The sequence below is a fragment of the Dama dama genome, chromosome 20 (assembly GCF_033118175.1).
Source record: "Dama dama isolate Ldn47 chromosome 20, ASM3311817v1, whole genome shotgun sequence".
In the NCBI taxonomy this organism is placed as follows: Eukaryota; Metazoa; Chordata; class Mammalia; order Artiodactyla; family Cervidae; genus Dama; species Dama dama.
The window spans coordinates 95,342,221-95,362,802 of NC_083700.1; the positions used below are offsets into that span (position 1 = coordinate 95,342,221).

Here is a 20,582-nt window from a genome sequence, read left to right on the forward strand (position 1 = left end):
ACAAACGCTGTCCCCCTGAACGCGGTAGCCAGGGGAGCCTGTGGTACAGCCCGGTCCCTCCCTGTCCACAGAGACACCGAGAGTGCCCGGGTGCCCAGGGCCCCAGAGTGGGTGTGGGGGGTTCCATCAAAGACTCTTGTTCCCAGACCTGTGGTTCACAGTGACCCAGAGGTGGGATGTCAGGGACTGTGGCAGGTCACCAAGAGGGAGACTGTTAGGTGGGGGACTTGCTGGGGCGTCGTGAAGCCAGCCCAGAGGTGTATAGGCCTGGCTGGCAGGGGTGCTCCCGGGTTCACTGCCCCACTCCCCCACCCAGCTACTGTGCAGTCCCAACCTCCCTGCCTCCGTTCCCCAACAGCCTGTCCACCTCCTGTGCTTGCTCCCTAGATCTCCCTGGGGCTGTCAACATGCTGACCTCCCAGCTTCCCACCTGTCACCATCCATCACAGGCAATTAGAGTGATAGTACAAGAATTTCCCCTCAGGTTCTGGGGTGAATGGTGAGCAGGAGAGGAGCGAAGTGCCCACGGGTGTGGGGCTGCAGGCAGGACTCGGGCTGGGAGGGTGCAGGGCCCACCACTCTGCCTACGTTGAACAGTGGGGAGATTGAGGTCCAGCATGGAGGAGGGGCCGGCCTGGGAGCCAACTCCCAGCAGGGACTGCCCTCTCGAGGAGTCTCCCTAACTGGAACCTGGGAGAGCCTCCACCGTATTCCCAGATCTCAAACCTGCCTCCCGCCCGAGGGCCAAACCTGGTCTCATCTGGGGCAGTGGGTCAAATGATACACTTCTGTGTTCTCAGTGTCTGCCCCGGGGCTGGTCACAGCAAGTGTGACATAAAAGTCTGTTGGATGAATGGTTAGTGGGTGGAGGGTGAGATGGAGACCAGCCCCCTCCCCTTCCAACACACATGAGTGCATGCTAAGTCGCCTCAGTCGTGTCTGACTCTTTGAGACCTTATGGACCATAGCCCTCCGGGCTCCTCTGTCCTTGGAATTCTCCAGGTGAGAATACTGGAGTGGGTTGCCATGCCCTCCTCAAGGGATCTTTCTGACCCAGGGGTTGAACCCGTGTCTCTCCTGTCTCCTGCATTGGGAGGTGGATTCCTTACCACTAGTGCCACCTGGGAAGCCTGTCTCCCAACACACAGAATCCTACTACTTTCTCCTTCCCCAGAATCTTACACTTCAGTGAGTCTTCAGGGACCACCTCAGGACCTGGGTCATAGTGCGTGGTCCATAAATACTGGGTAGATAGTGAACAAACGAATCTTCAAAGTCTTAGATCCAGACAACGTGTAGTAAGCATGTGTGGGGCAGTGGCCACGTGGTCCCTGCCAGTCTAGTGAGGAGACAGACGTGTACACACAGAACCCTGCCTCCATTTCCCTGCTAGGGAGGGAGACTTGAGTTGCTGGTGGAACTGACAAAGATGAGCCATAAACCCGTTGAACCTTGAGGCCTGTTGGAGGAGGTTTTCTCAGAGCTGATCCTTGTGTGACTCCTGGAAGCTGTCCCTGCCTGGACAGTCCACGGTGGGGGTCAGCTCAGTGGTATGGAGGACAGTGATGCAACAGGAAATACGGACAGCCTTTACTGCATGCCAGCCAGTGCTCCTGGAGTCCTTACAACAACCCTCGAGGCTGCTAGTACAATCATTACCACTTTACAGATGGGAAAACTGAGGCACGGGGAGGTACAATTGATGAGCGACAGAGCCGGGGTTTGGATCCAGGCAGGGTGGCACTGGCCCATCTTCCAGCTACACCACACTGCCTCTCAGGGAGTCTGGCCCTTGACTTTGGCCTAGGTCGTCGGCCTGAGGCTCTCTCCAATCACCAGTGACCTGGTATGTGGCTGAGCCCACTTCGTCTCTTGTGATCCAGGTCACTTTCTGGGGAACAACACAGTCATCGATGTCCTTCGGCAGGCGGGGCTGGAGGTGGAGCACACGCCCGCGGGGCAGACCATCCATAGGTAAGCAGCCGGGGCCTCTGGGGGCGGGGGGCTGGCTGGCCCACTGCTGCTGGTCCACAGGCCACGCCTGAACACATGCTGCACGGAGGGTTTTACCCTGCCTTCCTGCTTAGGCCTGCAGGGCAGAGTCATGACGAAGCCTCGCGGGCCTCCTAGGGACCAGCCTTCACCAGGCACCCAAGGGTAGGGGCTAGGCTGGAGGTGGGGAGACCGGGAAGGAGGCTAGTGTGTAATCCTGGCAGGAGGTCAGGACAGCGGGGAAGAGTGGAGGTGGGAATGGGCGGAGCACCAAGTTTTGAGAGATGTTCAAGATTTAGGTGACTCCGACAGTAAAGCATCTGCCTACAATGCGGGAGACCCGGGTTCAATCCCTGGGTCAGGAAGATCTCCTGGAGAAGGAAATGGCAACCCACTCCAGTATTCTTGTCTGGAAAATCCCATGGATGGAGGAGCCTGGTAGGCTACAGTCCATGGGGTCGCAAAGAGTCGGACACGACTGAGCGACTTCACTTTCTTTTCTTTCTTTCTTCCAAGATTTAGAGACTGGTGATGGGTGGGGTACAGGAACTCTGTAGGACTTCTGGGCTGCTGCCTAGAAGACCTGGTGGATGCCCTGGCCTTGAATCGAGATGGGGCCATAGTGACAACACGCAGTGGCCAGGCCTCTTCCCTGAGTCTCAGCCCCACCCAAACCTTGTCTTCACCTCCTCCTCTGACTACACCTGCTTGTTGCTGTTTCTTGGCCTGGTCTCTCACCCCTGACTTTCCTGCCAGGGTATACTCGCTCAGCCCAAATTGCCCGATAGAGGCCATCCTCTCTTCCTGTGGGGGTTTCCTGTCTCCCTCTAAGCTGGAAGCTGACTATGGGAAGAGGCCAGCTGGGTTTACCTGTGGTCCACAGTGCCAGCACCAGGCTGGGCACAGAGAGGTGTCAGCACATGCTGGGCGGCCCTGGAAAACAATGACAGAATCCCAAACCAGGCCAACCTGAGCAGGAGCCTTTCTCACAGCAATGGCCAGAGCGATTTAGGCCCTTGTCTGTGATGCACCCAGAGTCCAAAAGAAGCTTGAATAGTCATGTGTACATGCCTCCTAAGTTGCTTCAGTCGTGTCCAACTCTCTGCCACTCCATGGACTGTAGTCTGCCAGACTCCTCTGTCCATGGGATTTTCCAGGCAAGAATACTGAAGTGGGTTGCCATGCCCTCCTTCAGGGGATCTTCCCAACCTAAGGACCGAACCCACATCTCTTACATCTCCTGCAGTGGCAGTTAGGTTCTTTACCACTAGTGCCACCTGGGAAGCCCTGAATAATCATTGCTAATGTTTATCGACTACTCACTGTGTACTGAGTTCTAAGTGCTTTTAGCTTATCAAATCCTAATGACAAACCCACGAGGCAGGAACGATGAGAATCCCCACCTTAAAATTGAGGCACCTGAGGCCCAGAGAGGTGAAGCCACTTTCAGAAGGACACAGAGCTCCTTTCAATGGGAGTCTGGCTCTAGGGCCTTCCTGAGCTCTTCACCACAACCCGTACTCCCTCAAGGTCTTGGGGTGGGAGGTACTCGGAAATGACTGTGGCCTTGCTCTTCACTCTGCAAAGATGGGCCTGGAGCCTGGAACATCTGGTCTCCCAGCTCCAGGCCGATGCCCTCCTGTCTCCATGGCACTTCTGGAGGAACTTACAAACCTTGGACTCCTCCCCCTTCTATCTTCTGAGTCAGCCTGACCAGATTGCTTCCTGACTATTTGAACCCAGCGCAAATCAGTCTGTACTGGGCCAAGGGTAGGCGTGTGCTTGAAGGGTAAGGGACCCAAGGTAGCCTCAGGGACAAGGCCTTCCTCAAGCTCCCCCTCCCCACAGGCCCTAAGGACCTTCGCCTTAAAGCTCATTGTGTCTGTCCCAACAGGGCAAGGGGTGCGGGCAGCTGAGCAATGCTGCCTCGGCTCCTATTCATCTCAGAGCCCAGGCAGTAGTGGGGGGATGCCCCCATGGACCCTGGCCCGTCCTCAGCCTGAGTCTCTGCTGAAATCCTGCGGGTGGGGTGAGGGGGCGGGGATGCCGAGGAGGCCCCAACAATAAAAGCCATCATCGACCACAGGTGCTTCCTGGATCCATCTTTTTGTCTGCCTGTTTTGAATTATCTCCCCAGCAGCTGCGGCATCTCCTGGACCCTGGGAATCTGGGGTTGCCGTGGGGGCTGGGGGAGGACAGGCTGAGCTGATGGCCTTCTGTCCTTCAAGGAGAGAGAAATCCCTCACCCCTTTCATGCATGCGGGAATGGAGTCGGGGGACAGACTCCCTTGGGCGCCACCTCGCCTTTACAATTCTTGGGACCATGCCCAACATTCCCCACAGTCAGATGTCCCCAGCAGGAATTCCGTGTGAAAGAATAAAAAGGAGAGGAGTGGAGGGTGTTTCCAGGCTGAAGGGTGTCTGTGCACCACTGTATGGAATATGGATTCCACTTACACGCTTCACTGCCCGTTGGCGCCTGCTGCGGCCAGCTCCATTCCCTTGTGGGAGACACTAAAGAGAGGCCGGATCTGTGCCAGGCACTGTGTTAAGACCTCATCTCTCTCATCCTCGTGACAACCCTATGAAGTGAGTAGTACTAACTCCCGCTTATAGCCTGCAGCTGCTTGGACGCTTGTGTCCCTGCCCTTAGCCACACAGCCTGGAAGGTGCAGAGCCGGGGAGTGAACCCACGTTAAGAGCTCAGGACAGCTTGAGCTCTAACCTGCTCTAAGCTGTCCTGCCTCCCATGAAAAGGTGCTCAGGAGACACGTGTTAGACGTGTTAGATGCATGTTAGACACATGTTGACACAGCAACAATGTTAATATTTCATATTTAAGGATGTTAATTACTAGAATGTTTCAGCTGCTATTTGCCAGGCGCCATTTCTGAGTGCTTTGCCTTTGTTAACTCACAAAATCATTGTGATGTGGCTATGAGGCACTGGCTGTAATATCCCCATTTTCCAGAGCAGGAGACTGAGGTGCAGCACATTACAGTTAGGTAACTCACCTCAAGCCCCTCAGCCAGAGCTTGTTGAATGAACAAGACCTTGACCAAGATCAGATATGGAACCAGATGCCCACTCAGGGCTCACTCCTACTAGTCTGGGCTCAAATGTCACCAACAGGGACCAAATTGTCCTCCCCTGCCAGCCCCCTCCCCATGGCCCATGCTGTCCCTCCTGACTCTGCTTTATTTTTCTCCTCAGCAATTATCACCATCTGACATCTCATGCACGTCTTCCTCTCTGTCTCCTGCTTTGAAATATTAGCGCTAAGAAGGCAGGACCTTTGCCTATCTTGGTCACTACTGACACTCACTGCCTGGAAAGTTCCTGGTGCAGGACAGATGCTTAATAAATATTTATTGAATCAATATTGGGCTTCCCTTGTGGCTCAAGTGGTAAAGAATCTGCCTGCAATGCCGGAGACCTGGGTTTGATCCCTGGGTTGGGAAGATCCCCTGGAGAAGGAAAGGGCTACCCACTCCAGGACTCTGGCCTGGAGAATTCCATGGACTGTATAGTCCATGGGGTTGCAAAGAGCCGGACACGACTGAGCGACTTTCACTTTCACACACTGAGTCAATAAATGAGAGAAGGAATCAAAGCTCTCTCTCTTAACACCAGGCAATGGTTTTCCCGGGTGACTCTCAGCGGGGCACCCTGGCACCTTCTCCTGCCATGACAACCCGCCCACTGAATTGCGTGCCCTGTCACACATGAATGACATGCTCCAATGCGCGTGCCTCACCTGCCATTGCCCCTTTCCAGCCCTGTCGCCGGGAGCCCCGTACCTCCACCCGAGGGGACCTCAGCAAGCCCTGCGCCAGTGACCCCAGCTGCTGCCGTGCCCGCGGCCCCCTCGGCGCCCCCCACCGCCCCGCCAGAGGAGGAGGACCCAGCGCTGTCCCCACACCTTCTGCTCCCCGACAGTCTCAGCCAGCTGGAGGAGTTTGGGCGGCAGAAGAAGTGGCACAAGAGGCAGAATAAACACCAGCGCCCGCGGCAGTTCAATGACCTCTGGGTGCGCATCGAGGACAGGTGAGCTGGGAGGGCAGGTCTGCCGGGAGCTGGGCCTCTCTCTCGCCAGCCAGACCCACCCAGGGTCAGACATGCTCTGTTATCCAGAAGTCCGGCTCTAAGGAAGTGGGGCAGGTGGGTGCTCAATCGCAACAGTCTTGTCCCCTGTTCATCCTGCAGGGTTTGTGGAGCATGCTCACACCTGACTTTTCAGTTTCCCACAGTTAAAGGTGAGCAAATAGAAGCTCCCTTCAGGTGTAGTGGACAAAACTCTGCTTTGCCCTCAGCTTTCCTGGAGGCACCTGGGGTGCACAGCAGACCCCATTTGTCCCATGGGCCAGAAGGAGAAAGTAGGAGAAAATGGAACCAGCTGGTTACATCAGAAGGCTGTGAGCTCTCTAGACCTGGATGGTCTGAGCAGCCAACACCTCTGCAGTGGGTCAGAGAGATGGCAGGTGATGGCTGTGGGCTCCTTCTCAGGAGGGACTGAGGGCTTTGTGATAACTTTCAGGATTGGTGGGTGCTGCAATCGGCCTACTGTACTGATTCTTCTCTGTCCTCTGCCCGTGTCTCCCTGCACCACTCCCTTGGCCTGTCTGTCCTCACAGCTCCTGCTGTAACCAAGACGCTGCCTTCCAACCTCCATCAGCAGGCTCAGTACTGAGTGGTCTCCCTAGATTCCACTTTGGGGCAGAAATCTCCACATCTGGTGAACAGTGTCACCAGAGCAGGCAGGATGTGCCAGGGAGTGACCGCCGGGGAGAGTCCTGCCCACTGCGGTAGTCCAGCACTGGTGCCCAGCACCTGGCCCTTGGAGACTCAGAGTCTCCACCTGGACCCTAAAGATCATTATCTGGGGTTTTCCTCAGCATCCCTAGATAGAATCTCCATGGGTTCTTGTTAAATGATATCCCAGGCCCCATCGTGGACCTGATATATGGGGACATGCTGCATCGGGACCGGGAAAGCTGCTTGTTGAACGTGCGCTAGAGTCTTCTGAGCAACTTTGGGAAATGTGGATCCAACCCTGAGTTTGCCGATGGTGAACCAAGGCCTGGGGTGGGGACTTGTCCAGGGTCGTGCAGGAATTCCCTTCAAGATCCTCCCTCAGCCAGGTCTCTGAGTCACAGACAAAAAGCTGACATAATCCAGTCCACAGCCTTAGTGTGCAGCCTGTGCAATGTCTTAAAGAGCCTTCCAGCCAGTCAGAGTTGAGCCCATTGCTCATTTGGGCCTCCATCGGCTTCAGAGCCCCTGCCGTGTGTTACTGGGAAACACGCTTCTTCAGGGGTCCCACAGGCCCGCCCTGCCCAAGGCGGGGTCACTGCTGTAGCTATATTGGCCTCGACATATTTGGCTCCTGTTCCCAGCGTGGTTTGCCTCCTTCAAAGCAGGAACAAGGACACAGCGTTACCAAGAGCCGCTCCTCAGCCCTGGGGAGGGCTCGCAGGCCACCAGGGAGAGGCTGGCAGCCCATGAAACCCCCCAGTCAGGCCATTCACCCGGGGCCCCGATCAACCTGCCAGGTGACCAGACGCGGCCAGCAGTGGGTCTGGCCCTTGGGGTGACGGCAGGGAGGCTGGGCTGTCAACTCCAGCCACAGACCCCCAGCTCCTAACCACGTCTGAAAGGTAAATTTCAGCAAATGACTCCAAACGGTTTCCTTTTCACAAAATGTCTCTCTGGAATACAGAGCCTGGTTTCAGGAGAAGAAAACAGCTTTTTCTTTGACTAGAGGGATCCCTTCTCAGTCCCAGTAGATAAGCTGTGGTTGGATAACTTTCTTCCACCTGGTTGGATTAGAGAAGGAGAGTTCTACCAACCGGCAGCCTGTTTGTTGCAAGTTTCTCTGCGTCACGGGGAAGCCAGCTCTGAGGTCCCCAAAAACCTAGTGCAAGGGCCCTGCTTCCATCACTCCCAGGCCTCACCCCACTCATCCTCGTAGAGTTCCCAAGTTTCCCGTTCTCCAAGAGGGAGCAGAGGAGAGCTCTCTGGAGGGGACTGGAGTCCATTGCAGCCCTTCTGACAATACTGTTTTCCTTGGAGCGTTCATTCCATTCAGTGTTTTCTCAACTGGTTTCCCCCTCTGCCTGCAATGCAGGAGACCCAGGTTCAATCCCTGGATTGGGAAGATCCCCTGGAGGAGGGCATGGCAACCCACTCCAGTCTTGCCTGGAGAATTTCAGGGATAGAGGAGCCTGGTGGGCTACAGTCCATGGGGTCGCACAGTCAGACACGACTGAGCACAAAACAGTTGTCAACCCCACTGGCTCCATCCTCTGCTCTCCATTCCTCTCCCTGACCTCATCTTCCACCCATGATCCTGAAGCGGGGTCCTCCCGGGTCTCTGGCCCCCACTCACGCCCCAGCACAGCACCCTCCTCAGTCTGAGATTCTCAGTGCTTTCCCTCGCCGCCCCACCCCTCACCGGGTACACTTGGATGCAGAGCTTTTGCCCTCCTCCTATGGGACCCCTCGGCCCCATCCTGGCTGAGCTGTGTGCTGCCCCCCAGCGGACTGTGCATGGCCCACCCCCACCTTTGTCCTTGCTTCTCCCTCTGAGGGGGGATGGGTGAGTGGACATTTGCTGAGCTCCAGGAGCTCCAGCTGCTTAGATCCATCACGACCCCCAGTCCTATCAAGAGTCCCAGAAGTCAGCTTTGCTTGACTAAAGAGGAAACTGAGACTCAGTGAGGTCAGGTAACTTGCCCAAGACCGTGTGTCAAATCAGGTTGTTGTTGTTGTTGTTAAGTCGCTCAACCATGTCCACCTCTTTGCAACCCCATGGACTGCAGCACGCCAGGCTTCCCTGTCCTTCTCCATCTCCCGGAGCTTGCTCAAACTCATGTCCATTGAGTCGGTGATGCCATCCAACCATCTGGTCCTCTGTTGTCCCCTTCTCCTCCTACCTTCAATCTTTCCCAGCATCAGGGTCTTTTCTAATGAAGTCGACTCTTCGCATCAAGTGGCCAAAGTATTGGAGCTTCAGCTTCAGTCCTTCCAATGAATATTCAGGATTCAAGTCAGGTAGGGAGTCAGAAGCTGCAGCCAGGTCTGTCAGATGCTGAGAGTCACAATCGTCCAGCACTGTGCAAACACCCCTGCTGCCCTCGCCTGGCAAGCGTCCCCCTCCTCCTCTCCTTCCTCCCCACATCTTGTTCCCAGTGCTTCCCCCTGCCCCCGGCTCCCACAGCCCCCTCCTCACCCCACCCGCACCGACCATGGGTGCCTCATGGGTGCCCCTGTCCTGGCATGCTCTCACACAGACAGCAGTTCCTCACTTGCGTCTGGGCTGGGAGGCCCTGGGGACCAGAGCTGGGTTGGACTTAAAGTCACCAGAGGCCTCACGGAGCGTTTGTTGACTGCATGCATGAGTCAGAGAAGCAGCGAGAGAGTGGGGAGGGGGCCGAAGAGCCTGACAGGACGCCACCTGGAGCAGGCTGGCCTCCCCTCACCCCTCATTACCCCAGATGTAAACACGCCGAAGGAAGTTTAGAGAAGCGGCAGCCCGTGGCAGGATGATTTATGGGGACCCGAGGAAGGGGTGGGGCATACGTCCGCAGATGGTTGAGCAGCCATGGTGGAGCGCTGTCAGGGAACCCCCTGCGTCTGACAGCCGGATGGCAGGGCAGCAGGGCAGTGGCACGACCAGCAGGGGGGCAGGTCAGAGCGGAGTCGATTCCCACGCAGGCTCTGTGCAGGCCACTGCCCCAGTCGGTCAGATCTGGGACAGTCCTCGGTCTCTCCTTTTGCACAGTTAGTGCCTTGGCTGTCCTCTGTAGGTCACACCAGCTCTGCTGTTCCCCAGTCCACTGCTGGGCTACTGGGGGTGTGTGTGTGCTCGGACGTTGGTGGGGGGGGGGGGTGTGGGTTGAGAGTTGGATAAATGAGGGAACAGGGCTCTGGGACAAGCATGAGGGAGCAGGTGCAGGAGAGAGAGCATTTCCCGAGCTCTGGGCATGGCCGGAAGCCAAGCACAGAGGTGGGCGCTCTATGTGGTGGACACAGAACTGTGTGGGTGCCACCACACAGGGATGGGGTTGCTGGACACACAAAAGCAGGGGGTCGTTAGCCTCCTGGGCCTCGGTTTCCCCCCAAGGTTTGAGCAGATGACCCAAGGCCCTGCAGAGGAGGAGAGAACCGTGTCTTCTCGCCCTGGGCCCCTGGGAAGGCTCTGCACAATTCCCGCTGGCCTGCCGACCTGCCCTGAGGTTCTCCAGCTCAGCTTTCTCACAGCACAACCAGGCTGTCTCCCGGGACTAGACAGGGTGCTCAGCGTGTCTTCATGACTCCAGGACCCCATCTGATCAGAGAATAAGATCGCTCAGTGGATGGGTGCACAGATGAATTTGGGCAGCATCCCCAGCCCCTTCTTGTCCTTGCTCTGAGGCTTAGAGTAGAAAGATGGTGCTTGTAACGTGGTGAGCTGGCACCAGGCCACTGGTGACACTCAGGAACAGCTGTCCCCCTGTTGGTGGCTGACTCTCAGAGTCGGGTCTAGGGTGCCACTCGCCCCATCCCCCAGCGGGAAACGGCTCCTGGGCCGTCAGCGCACCTCGGGCTTAAATGAGCCCCTGGGTGAGCAGCACGCAGTTAAACAAGAACCTGATGGCCACACGCAGGGTGTCCAGCCCACATCCAGCGCTGGTGGGGACTAGAGCAGGAAGAGCCTTGGACCGTGGCCGGGCAGGGGCAGCTCCCAGCTACGGTGCAGCTGAAAGAGCCCTGGAACCACGGCCGTCTGCCTGTGCCCGGCGGGGAATCCAGCCAGTGAGGGGAGGAAGGTGGGGGACCCTGAGGGGCGAAGTGACCCAGGGAAGCTGAGAGGAAGTGAAGGCAGTCCTGACAGAGAAGACCATGTGGCCAACAGCCTAGAGGCTGGTGTGGACCTTAGATATCAGGACAGGGAGCTGTGGGCATACCAGTCACTTTAGATCTCTGCCTGCATCTGCCCGGTCTGCCCAGATGGTTCCAGCCTGACCACATCGTGAGGGCCACGCCAAGCCAGTAGAGCCACCCATCAGCCAGGCCCTCATGCCTCCAGCTCCATCTCCATTTGGTCTCCTTGGAGCCCTCTGTGGAGCCCACAAGCTTGTACTGCAAGAAAGCCACAGCCCCAAGACTCCCCAGACCCAGTCCTGGGTGGTTCTTAGGGACCCTCTAGTGTGGGACGGGGGCCCTGCTCCAGGAAGCCCCACAGTGGGGCCTCAGGGAAGTCAGCTGCCCCATCTCAGCCACCAGCCCTGCGTTCCTGTGCATTATACCTTCAGTTTCTGCCTGTGATCCCACTTCTGGCTTCTGCTGCTCAAAAACACTTTAGAGCCAAGGGTCTGTTTCTGCTCCTTCATTGTACACAGGGAAACTGAAGCCTCGAGGGCAGGACTTGCCCAAAGTCATGCAGGGAACAGGGACCTCAGTCAGGCTCTTGCCCTCACCCAGGCAGAGGGCCCTTGCCCACACCAGGGTCCCTGTCAGCTCCGAGCACACCCAGCCCTTGGAGCCAGCCGTCTGCAGAGCCTGGGAACACTTGGGGTGTTTGGTTTGGCTTCGAGGCCACTTTGCCATGAGACGATTTTCCCCAGCATGGGCCTGGGGCAGGGCTGGGATCTGGACTGGGGCCTGGGCTTTGTGAGCAGAGGGGGCCCAAGAAGTGGGGGCATCTGGAGAGGATTTCTGTCCACCGCGACCCCACCCCCACCCCAGCAACCTCACTCCATTTCCCTGGGACTCCTTCCAAACATATAAAACCCCTACTCAGGCTCCAAAGGGGAGCTTGCATCTTTGGTTTTCAAAGTGTGAAAGCAAATGCCTTTGGGCACGTTGTGAGACATAGTTTTCAAGATCTCTACTTGGCTTCCTTCTTCCACGGGGGCTGGCTGCAGCCAGCCTTGGTTCCTATTCTGGGCATCCCAGGTGGCAGCCCAGCCTCCCTTTTGAGGCCACCCTTCCTGGCTGCTTGAGCTGAAAAGAGGGCAGCAGCTGGGAGGGACTTTTCCCTAGAAAAGATAGGGAGGGAAGGGGCTGTGGTAGTGGCCCTGCTGGGTATGGGCAAGATCCCCTCCCAGGGCTGAGACCACAGGGGGCGTCCTCTCTGACCCTGGCAGGCCTCCACCCGCAGGTGTGTGAGGTCTCGAAAGGAAGCACCACGCTTCACTCCCGGGCTCTCCATCTCCGCAGTTAGGGATGGCACCTCAGTCCACCTGAGGCTGGGGAGGCAGACAGCCCATTGCACGTCTTCAGGCTCAGTTTCCCAATCTTGGAAGTGGGAATAATGAGATGACATGTGTATAGCATTGAGCACAGGGTCTGCCAGCATCCAGGAAGTGCTCCATACATGGAGGATGCTATTAGTGAGAGAGATGAAGACACAAACGTAATAATCACACTAAAAACAGCCAATGCCAGTCCCAGTGCACCAGGCATTGTTTTGTACATAATGCCTCCTGTAAAAAACCCCCTCAAGCCTCATGTGCAGAAATAGGTCCCAATGGCAGTGTGGACAGTGAGAAATATGAAAGGCTTCACAGGAGCTTCAACTCTTCCAGGGATCTTGGGGCTTGGAGGACATGTGAAAGAGATCTCCAGGTGAGGGGACATTGAATCAGGCCTACAAAGGTAAGTCAGAAAATGGCAGTGACATTAGATGTGACTGGGGAGGGTAGTGTTCCTGAGAGAGCCCAGGAAGGTGAGGTCAGCCCACACCAAATCTATGAGAGGTCTCAGGTGCTCCGAAGGCTGGCACGGTGTGGGAGGCAGGACAGGCCAGACTTGGCAGGGGGCGGGGGGTGGAGGTCATAAGGAGCATTCAGAGCTTTCTGCCCCCCCTTTCTTGTGCCACCCACACAGTCTCTGCCCAGAAACACCTTCCTGCCATCCATGGTGAGTAACAAGCATTTGCACCCTCCTCTCCTGATTAGTTCTCTGGGAATTTCTAAAGATAGAGGAACACACAGGTCACAACTGTAGAGTCCAGGGTGAGAAGAACCTCATGCAAAGATGTGGTGGGTTCCTGCGGCCACAGCATGACTGGGAGTAGGGCAGAGACGGAGGGTCAGGGCAGAGAGTGACAAGCCCCTTCTCTGCCGAGTACACGCAGACACTGATCAGAGGTCCCGGTCCATGTACAGGCAAGGACGTGCTTGTAACCCCTGGGGTCCTCTGCCCAGCCCCCACCCCCCACCGGGGCTAAGCCAGGGTGGGTGAGAGGGTCCGGCTGGGACAGAGATGAGGCTGGGCTGCAGCAGTGATGGTTACAGGGCTCACCACAGTGATGTGGCCAGTGGTTGGGGTCTCATGCCCAGCACGTGAGAACACAGCCAAGATGGCACAGGGACTCCTGGCTGACCTGGAGCGTGAGCAGCCCATCAGAGAGAGGGGGTAAGCACTGGAGAGCGGGCAGTGTTCTGCAGGGAGGAGGCTTCCTGTTCTGCAGACAGCCAGAGAGGGGCAGGCTCCCTGCCGAGCTGTCAGCTGCTGGTGAGCACCCACCGGGTGCCCAGTTCAGATCCCGTCCCTGCTGTGTGTCCTGGAGCGAGTTATGAATGCTTATCCTCTTTTTGACTCTGTTTCTTCACAAGTAAAATGGGATAATAGTCTTGCCTGCTTCATAGTGCTGTCTTGAGGATTAGCAGTGTCCTACTGATGCTGGGAAAGATTGAGGGCAGGAGGAAAAGAGGGCGTCAGAGGATGAGATGGCTGGATGGCATCACTGATGCAATGGACATGAACTTGGGCAAACTTTGGGAGATGGTGAGGGGCAGGGAGGCCTGGTGTGCTGCAGTCCATGGGGTGGTAAAGAGTCGGACACGACTGGGTGACTGAACAACAAGAGCAGCATGCTGGCACAACTGCAGGGCCCTTAGTTTGTAAGTGCTTTTCTCACCCCTGGAGATGCCCTCAGCCATAAACAAGCTGGTCTCGCTGCCTTCACAGTGTCACCTCTTCCACGAGGCCATCCTGGCTCCATGCTGGACTGGGGCCTCTCTGCGTGTCCCTGGCCTTTCCCTCCCAGCCTTGACTTTCTGGGGGTGATGGGGCTTGTCAGATCCTCCACCTGCGTCTCCACCTGCCTTCCGCTGCCTGGGGCTGCACAGGGCAGGGGTAGGTCCATCAGCTGTGGGGTCCTGTCCTTTCCTTCATCTGGAGCCTCTCCCCCTTGGTCTCTCTTTGTTATGCCTCCATCCTTGTCCTGTGTCTTCCCCAGTCCCTGCCTTGCCCTCTGCCCGCCTCTTTGTTCATCATTTCCTATCTCCCCAGGACCTGAGCCGGTAACCTGGTCCTGGCCCCCCGCCCTCCCCTCTACTTCCCAATGCCACCAAGTGCTGGCCTTGGCCCGCCAATTCCTTCTGTACTTCACCTCTTTTTATTTCTCTGTCTCACTCTCTTGTCTCTGTCCTTCCATATCTCTTTCCCATGGGCTCTCTTGAGCCAAGAACCTCACCCGTGACCTCCCAAACTGGCTTCTATTTTGATCAGTTCATGAGGGATCACCTTCACCAACACTCGCTGTGATTGTGCAGAGTGAGGTCACCAGGGCTTCTGCCCCCAGAGGCGCCACCCCACTCCCTCTGCAATCTGGCCTTGTGGAGCCTCAGTTTTCTCATCTGGTGAAAGGGGGCTGCTGAGACCCAATGAACATTTGTTTTGAGGACCAGAGATACTGCTGGTAGTAAAGTGCAGAGTCCCAGTAGGTGCTCAGTTAACAGTGGCCGTGATAATGAAGGTGAGATGGTGCGGCTGTTTGTGTATTTTGTTTTCTATTTACTTCAGACTGGGGAGGGGAGGGCAGCAGGAAGCCGGGGGCCCCTGCGTACCTAGGTGTGAGGGTGGCCTGCTGCAGTGTGACCCCAGATGGGTCTCCCCCAAAACACTTCACTGCTTTCTGCCCAGGACTCAGTTCTCTTGAGCAGTCACACTTGAGGCTGACTGTGTGACTCTGGGCTGCTCACTTTCCGTGTCTGAGCCCTCTGTTTCCTTCTCCATTTTATGAGGGAAGAAAAACCAGATTCAACAAAAAGTTGGATCTGAACCCTAAGATCACAGCCCAGGACAAGGCTCCTGAGCGGCCTTTCCACATTCCATGTATCTCTCTCCCTCCAGCAGCACAGCCTCACCACCCCCACAGCCCTTGCAGACCACGCACAGCTCCGGGACTGCCAAGACCCCCTTCCAGCTCTCCGACCCACTCCAGCAGCAGGAAGAGCCAAGATCCACCAGCAGCTCAGCGCCCGGCTGTTCCCCGTCCGCCCTGGGCCTGCTCCCCGCCATTGCTGCCAGCATAGTAGCCTCCTTCCTGCTGCACGCCCTCAGACCCTCCTGACCTCGGCCGCATGCCTGCCCGGTGCAGAGAGAGAAGCCAGAGAAACCAACGGGAAGGTCTGCATCCACACCCACTGCCCCTGCCACCCTCCAGGGGTGCTTGACACCTCTTGGGCAGTCCAGACGGGATCCGTTAAAACACTAGAGCTTTATTGTACCTGACTTACATCTTCTTTTTTGTAGAAGGATCTTAATTTCCCATAGTGCTATGGGGCTCTTTTGTAAAATATGTGTCCATATTAAAAAAGAAAAATGTATTTATTCTACTGATAAAACTATTTTTATGTGGCCGATGTTAATAACTAGCCCCATCGCCAACCCAGGAGGTGAACCCAGGTTGCCAGGACAACTGCGACCTTGCAGGGATCGTGGCTTTGAACTGGCTTGCTCCTGGATCAGTGGAGTCCTCCAGCGTGCGGGTTTGGCTTCTCCCGCCGTGGGGTCCTCAGAGGGAGAGGCAGGCAGACAGGCTTAGCTTTTGTGAAACTGGACTTGGGAGCCAGAGATGTGAACGCTGACGGTCCTTCCTTCCCCTGGATGCATCCTGGGGCTGGGAAGGTACTTTAGGAAAGAGAATGCTGCTATTTTGAAAACCCTGAGTGTCTGTGAACTGGCCCTCCAGAACTCTTGGTAAGTGTTCCGACCAAAGCACTGGGGTGGGGCAAGGGCTGTTGGTGCTGAGGGAGGTGGTCCCCCCAGCCCCAAGTGACAGATGGTTAAACTGAGATGGTTAAACTCACCAAAGAGAAGAAGGTGGCTGCCCAAGGTCACAAAGCAAGTGGGAGATCCGGGGTGTGAGTCTAGACCCCTCTGTTCTGGCTGGTATCGTTAATCCATCTCGGCTTACAGGAGAGGCTGTTGAAGTCATGACCAAATGCAGTGAGCTGAGCCAAAGGGTAGGAGTGGGCATAGAAGGGCAGTTTTAGAGACAGGGCCTCTAGAAATTCCATGGTAATGATACTCGTAATGAGAGCTGCCATTAGTTCAAAGTCTGCAGTGTGGCAGGCATTTTGCACACTCACTTTATCACGGATCTTCACGCCAGTTCTGTGAGATGTGCTTGTCCCCATTTCACAGATGAGGAAACTGAGCCCCTGTACGAGATAAAGGGACTTGTTCAATGTCACCCAGCCAGCACCTGGCCCTAGATCAGTGTGATTCAAAAGTAACGCGGTCTCTTGGACCATAGTCTGTCGGGTTGTCTTTGCAGAGGAAAGTTCCAAGGGAGGCAGATCTCACCCAAATGGGCCAGCACACGCTTCTTACTGCAGCCAAAGAGACCGCTTGGCTACAGTCATCCCGTTGGTCCCTCCAGCCAAAGGGCTCTGGCAGCAGGCTCTGCCACGTGTCCCATGCCCCAACTTGTCTTATCCTGGAGCCAGTGAGAGGCTTTCCTGCCAAATCAGAGAGGCTGGAGCATAGTTGTGATGGGCCTGAAGAGACAGAGAGCCAAACGGGGGCAGGCAGGTCACCGAGACTCAGAGAAACTGACCGGCTCCTCTGTCCCCAAGGTGATAGCCAAGACAGAGGGCCCAGGTTGGCTGCGTCCCAGCCCTGAACCCTCACAGGGTTGGCAGCTCGTTAGTTACAGAGCCCTGGAATGCAAGAGCAGAAAGGGCCCCTCATTTGACAGAAAAGAACAGTGAGAAGTTAAGGCCCAGAGAGGCGAGGTACTTTCCCAAGGCTGCACAACCGGGTGGGTCTGCTGACCCCCAGCTAGCTCAGTGCTCCTCAGTGATACCACACCATGGGCTTCCCTAGCAGGCCTGGTAGCGTCTGATTAGATCAGTGCCTTTGTGCCCAGCTTGGCAGCTGCCTCCCTTCTGAGACAGTAGGATTCTGGGCAACCCATTGGATGGTCAGAAGTCCTGGGGCATCTTGGCAGGCAGCTGAATTCTCTTCAGTTCTGACCCAGATGAATATGTTTGAACTTGAGACCTGGCAAGAGCCCTGAGTCCTGCTTCACAGGGTCCAGCCAACCCCGTGGGTACCACACTGTAAACTGAACTTGACCCCAGCCAAGGCTGGAGTCCATTTATCCGCGGCAGAAATGTGACTTCCTATTCCTGAGCCGGAAGGGGCTTAGCTGACTTTTAAAGCAGGCTCAGAAGGCCTGTTGGACATCAAATAGATGGCGTGGAGTGCTATTTGGATGAGATAAGTGTAAAGGAATTAGAAACACAGAGGCCAGATTTCCCTCTGTTCAGGGCAGAGTGTGGCATGAGATGTATTGAGATGGAGCCCGAGGTTAATTAAAGATGAAGCATTTGGTAAACAGTCCAAGCACCTGACCGCATGCCCAGATCTATGCCAGGCATGGGGCCAAAGAGGTAAATTAATGCAGTGTGTGATTATCAAACATACACAGTGCCAGGCTCTGTGCTGGGGCCAAATCTAGCTGCCTTTCTTGGCCTAGAGGAGTTCATCATCAAGAGGCAACAAGCAGCCCAATCCCAGGTTCTTAGAAGGAACTTTACAGCTCATTCTGTCCAGGCCCCTGACCACAGGCAGGTCCCCCAGATCCCTCCTCTGAGCAGGTTGGGAGATCCCAAGCTCTCCCTCCACCAAGTACTCAAGTGTTTAAAGAAAGCCACATGGGCAGCAGACGGATGGGCCGCCTGATCAGGTAGACAGGTGCTGACGGGACAGCCAGAGCCAGTGTGAGTTAGACATCTGCAGCCCACATCCGCTGGTCTCTGAGGAACCACCCACTGGCCAGGATTTGAAACTTACATCCCTCAAGTCTCCCCAAGCAGTAGAGAACTTGCTGACTTATACCCCCAAAGACCAGAGGCATATGGACAGAAATCTGCACAGCTGGGGCGTTTGAATTCTCTCTTCCTGGGCCAGGGAACCATCATTCCGTCCGCAGTCACTCACGTCCTTGGAATAATCCGCCCACCACTGCTGAGATTTTTTTCCGGTATATGATATGTGCCTCTCTTCACAAAATGCCCCTGTTGCTCTAAGAGCATTGTTAAGATCCTAAGCCCCTGGCTTAGGACTATTACCTTTGACCTTGAGGCAGGCTGAAGAGATCAAGGACTGAGAGCCAGCATGTTCCTGGTGGCCCTGGGTCCTGTCCCCCAGAACAGCTGACTGAATGACCAAGGGGCTTTCTGGATCAGGTCAGCATGGCCCTGTCTCCTGATCTCCCTCCAGGCTGTTCTGAGCACCAGCAGTCCTGTGAAGGCAGGGACCAGGAAGGTGTAGGAGTCAAGCTGCAAAGAGCCACCAAGGGCCCCACCAGCTCTGAGAGTCAAAGATCTGGAGTCTATGAAGCGTAGCCAGACTGAAGCATATTTGTCCTTCCCAGGACAGACAAGCTGTTTCACACATGCTGTTACTCAGGCCTGGAAATGCCTTTCTTTTACCCCTAACTGCTCATCCTTTGAGGATCAACTCAGACAGCACGTCCTCCAGGAAACCCTCTGCACTGACTGTGTCTCTGCTCGCCTATCATGCTGTGAGCTCCTCAGTGGCCACGGTCTTGTGAATTCATCTCTGTATCCTCACTGGACACAAAAATGGCGCCCAAGAGTTGTGTAGAGAAGGACAGAGTAAGAAAGGAGTGAAGGAAGGAAAGGAGAGAGGCAGACCTTACTTCTGCTGGTGGAAGGGTCTCCACAAAGCCAAAGCTGTCGTAAGATGGCAGGTGTCCCTAGAAGTGGTGAGTTTCCTGTCAGGAGCGGTGTGTGGGCAGGGGCAGTAGGCCCACTGGCTGGAGATGTGGTAGGAGAGTTGACGTCTTGGCAAGGCAGTGGGGTAGGGTCCCTCCTGGCTCTTTAATACTCAGTTTCTTTGAACATTGTTATTTTTCCAAAAATTCATCTAAGCAGCCAAAAAAATCACCCGGGCTGGCTCTCTAAACCAGTAAGTTTCAGAAATCAGTCCAGCCTCATTCCCCCCACCCTCCACCCCCATTCTTCAACAGCCCAGCTGGGCCCGATGCGAATTGGCACGCTTGCCTGCTGCCCTGGGGCAGGGGGACTTCTGGGCTGTGGGGCAAGGCTGAACCGGAACCCAGGCCCCTGCTCCCAGCCCAGAACTCCTTCCCTCCCTGCACCGCCCCCCCCAACACTGGGGGGAGACAGAGGGGGGGCCTGAGAACCGACTGAGCCTCGCCTGGCCCTTTCCCAGGAGCATGAGCACGCCCTGAGCTCTCCCTCGCGTGTGTGTGCTCAGTCGTGTCCAACCCTCTGCAACCTTTTGGACTGTGGCCCGCCAGCTTCCTCTGTCCATGAGATTTTCCAAGCAGGAATACTGGAGTGGGTTGCCATTTCCTCCTCCAGGGGATCTTCCTGACCCAGAGATCGAACCCATGTCCCCTGCGTTTCCTGCATCACTGGCGGACTCGACCGATGAGCCACTGGGGAAGCCTCTCAGCTCTCCTTGCTCTTTCTCCAAGTGTAGGCTTTTCCTTGCCAGAGATAGCCTAGATACTCCTTCACTTTGCTGAGTGACCTTGGGCAAGTCCCTGCCCCTCTCTGAGCCTCCACCTCCTTATCTGTCAAATGGAGACTTTGTTTCCTGCTTGGGGAATGCCATGTGCAATCTTGGGGCTCCACAAAGGTGAGGCATCCCCCCTCCCCAGCCCAGGGCTTGGCTTTCCTCCCAGCACCTGAGGACTGCCATGGGATCAGGAGTATGTGGCAGGCAAGGAAGGTGACAGAGTAGCGCGCCTTGAAGGGCCCTCCATCCCAAGTCCCACTGCGGGAAAGTGGACTTTGAATAAGACTCTCAGTCTAAGAAGTTTCTGGGGGGGGCTCTCAGCCATCTTGGACCCCCAGTGGCTGGGGCGGCAGGGGCTGACTCTTGGTCAAGGGATGTTCTAGCCCAGAGCAAGGGAAGCCAGAGCCCCTGTGCCATTCCTGGGCCTCAAAGAGATTGCAGGACATCCCGGCCCGACTCTCACTGTGTGACACAGCTTCAGATCTTAATGTATTGGAAAGGTATTCCTGATGTTGTGCTTTTAATCACCTCTTCCTCTCACCTCTGTGAATTATCCTGAAGAGTTCTTTAAGAATATAATAGAAGACAAAGAAAGATGCTATTAATGTTATTTTGCCAAAAATATTTTTGTAGCATAATATATTAATAAAAGATATGATGACTTCAATGTGATGGTGTCTCTGCATGCCGATGGCTCCCCCTCCTCCTGCAGGGGACCGTGTGGGGAGTCACCTTTGCTCAGAGGGCCAGGACCTGAGGCGGTGGTGCAGAGTTCCTGGCATGGGCCCATTTTC

At 55.9% G+C, this 20,582-nt stretch overlaps 1 protein-coding gene across 4 annotated transcripts in view; it reads left to right on the top strand.

Annotated features, from left to right (window-relative positions):
- TRABD2B (TraB domain containing 2B) overlaps nt 1–20,382 on the top strand; it is a 217,937-nt gene extending 197,555 nt beyond the window's left edge. For 2 of the 4 annotated variants that reach the window (XM_061121966.1, XM_061121964.1), the window contains 3 exons: nt 1,884–1,974; nt 5,770–6,039; nt 15,118–20,382. In XM_061121966.1, the coding sequence (XP_060977949.1) occupies nt 1,884–1,974; nt 5,770–6,039; nt 15,118–15,337 (581 nt within the window). In that variant the 3' untranslated portion in view covers nt 15,338–20,382. Of the gene's footprint in view, nt 1–1,883; nt 1,975–5,769; nt 6,040–12,563; nt 12,634–15,117 lie in introns of all 4 variants that reach the window. The other 2 variants (XM_061121967.1, XM_061121965.1) reach the window with 2 other exon arrangements.
- Nucleotides 20,383–20,582: the final 200 nt, after the last annotated feature.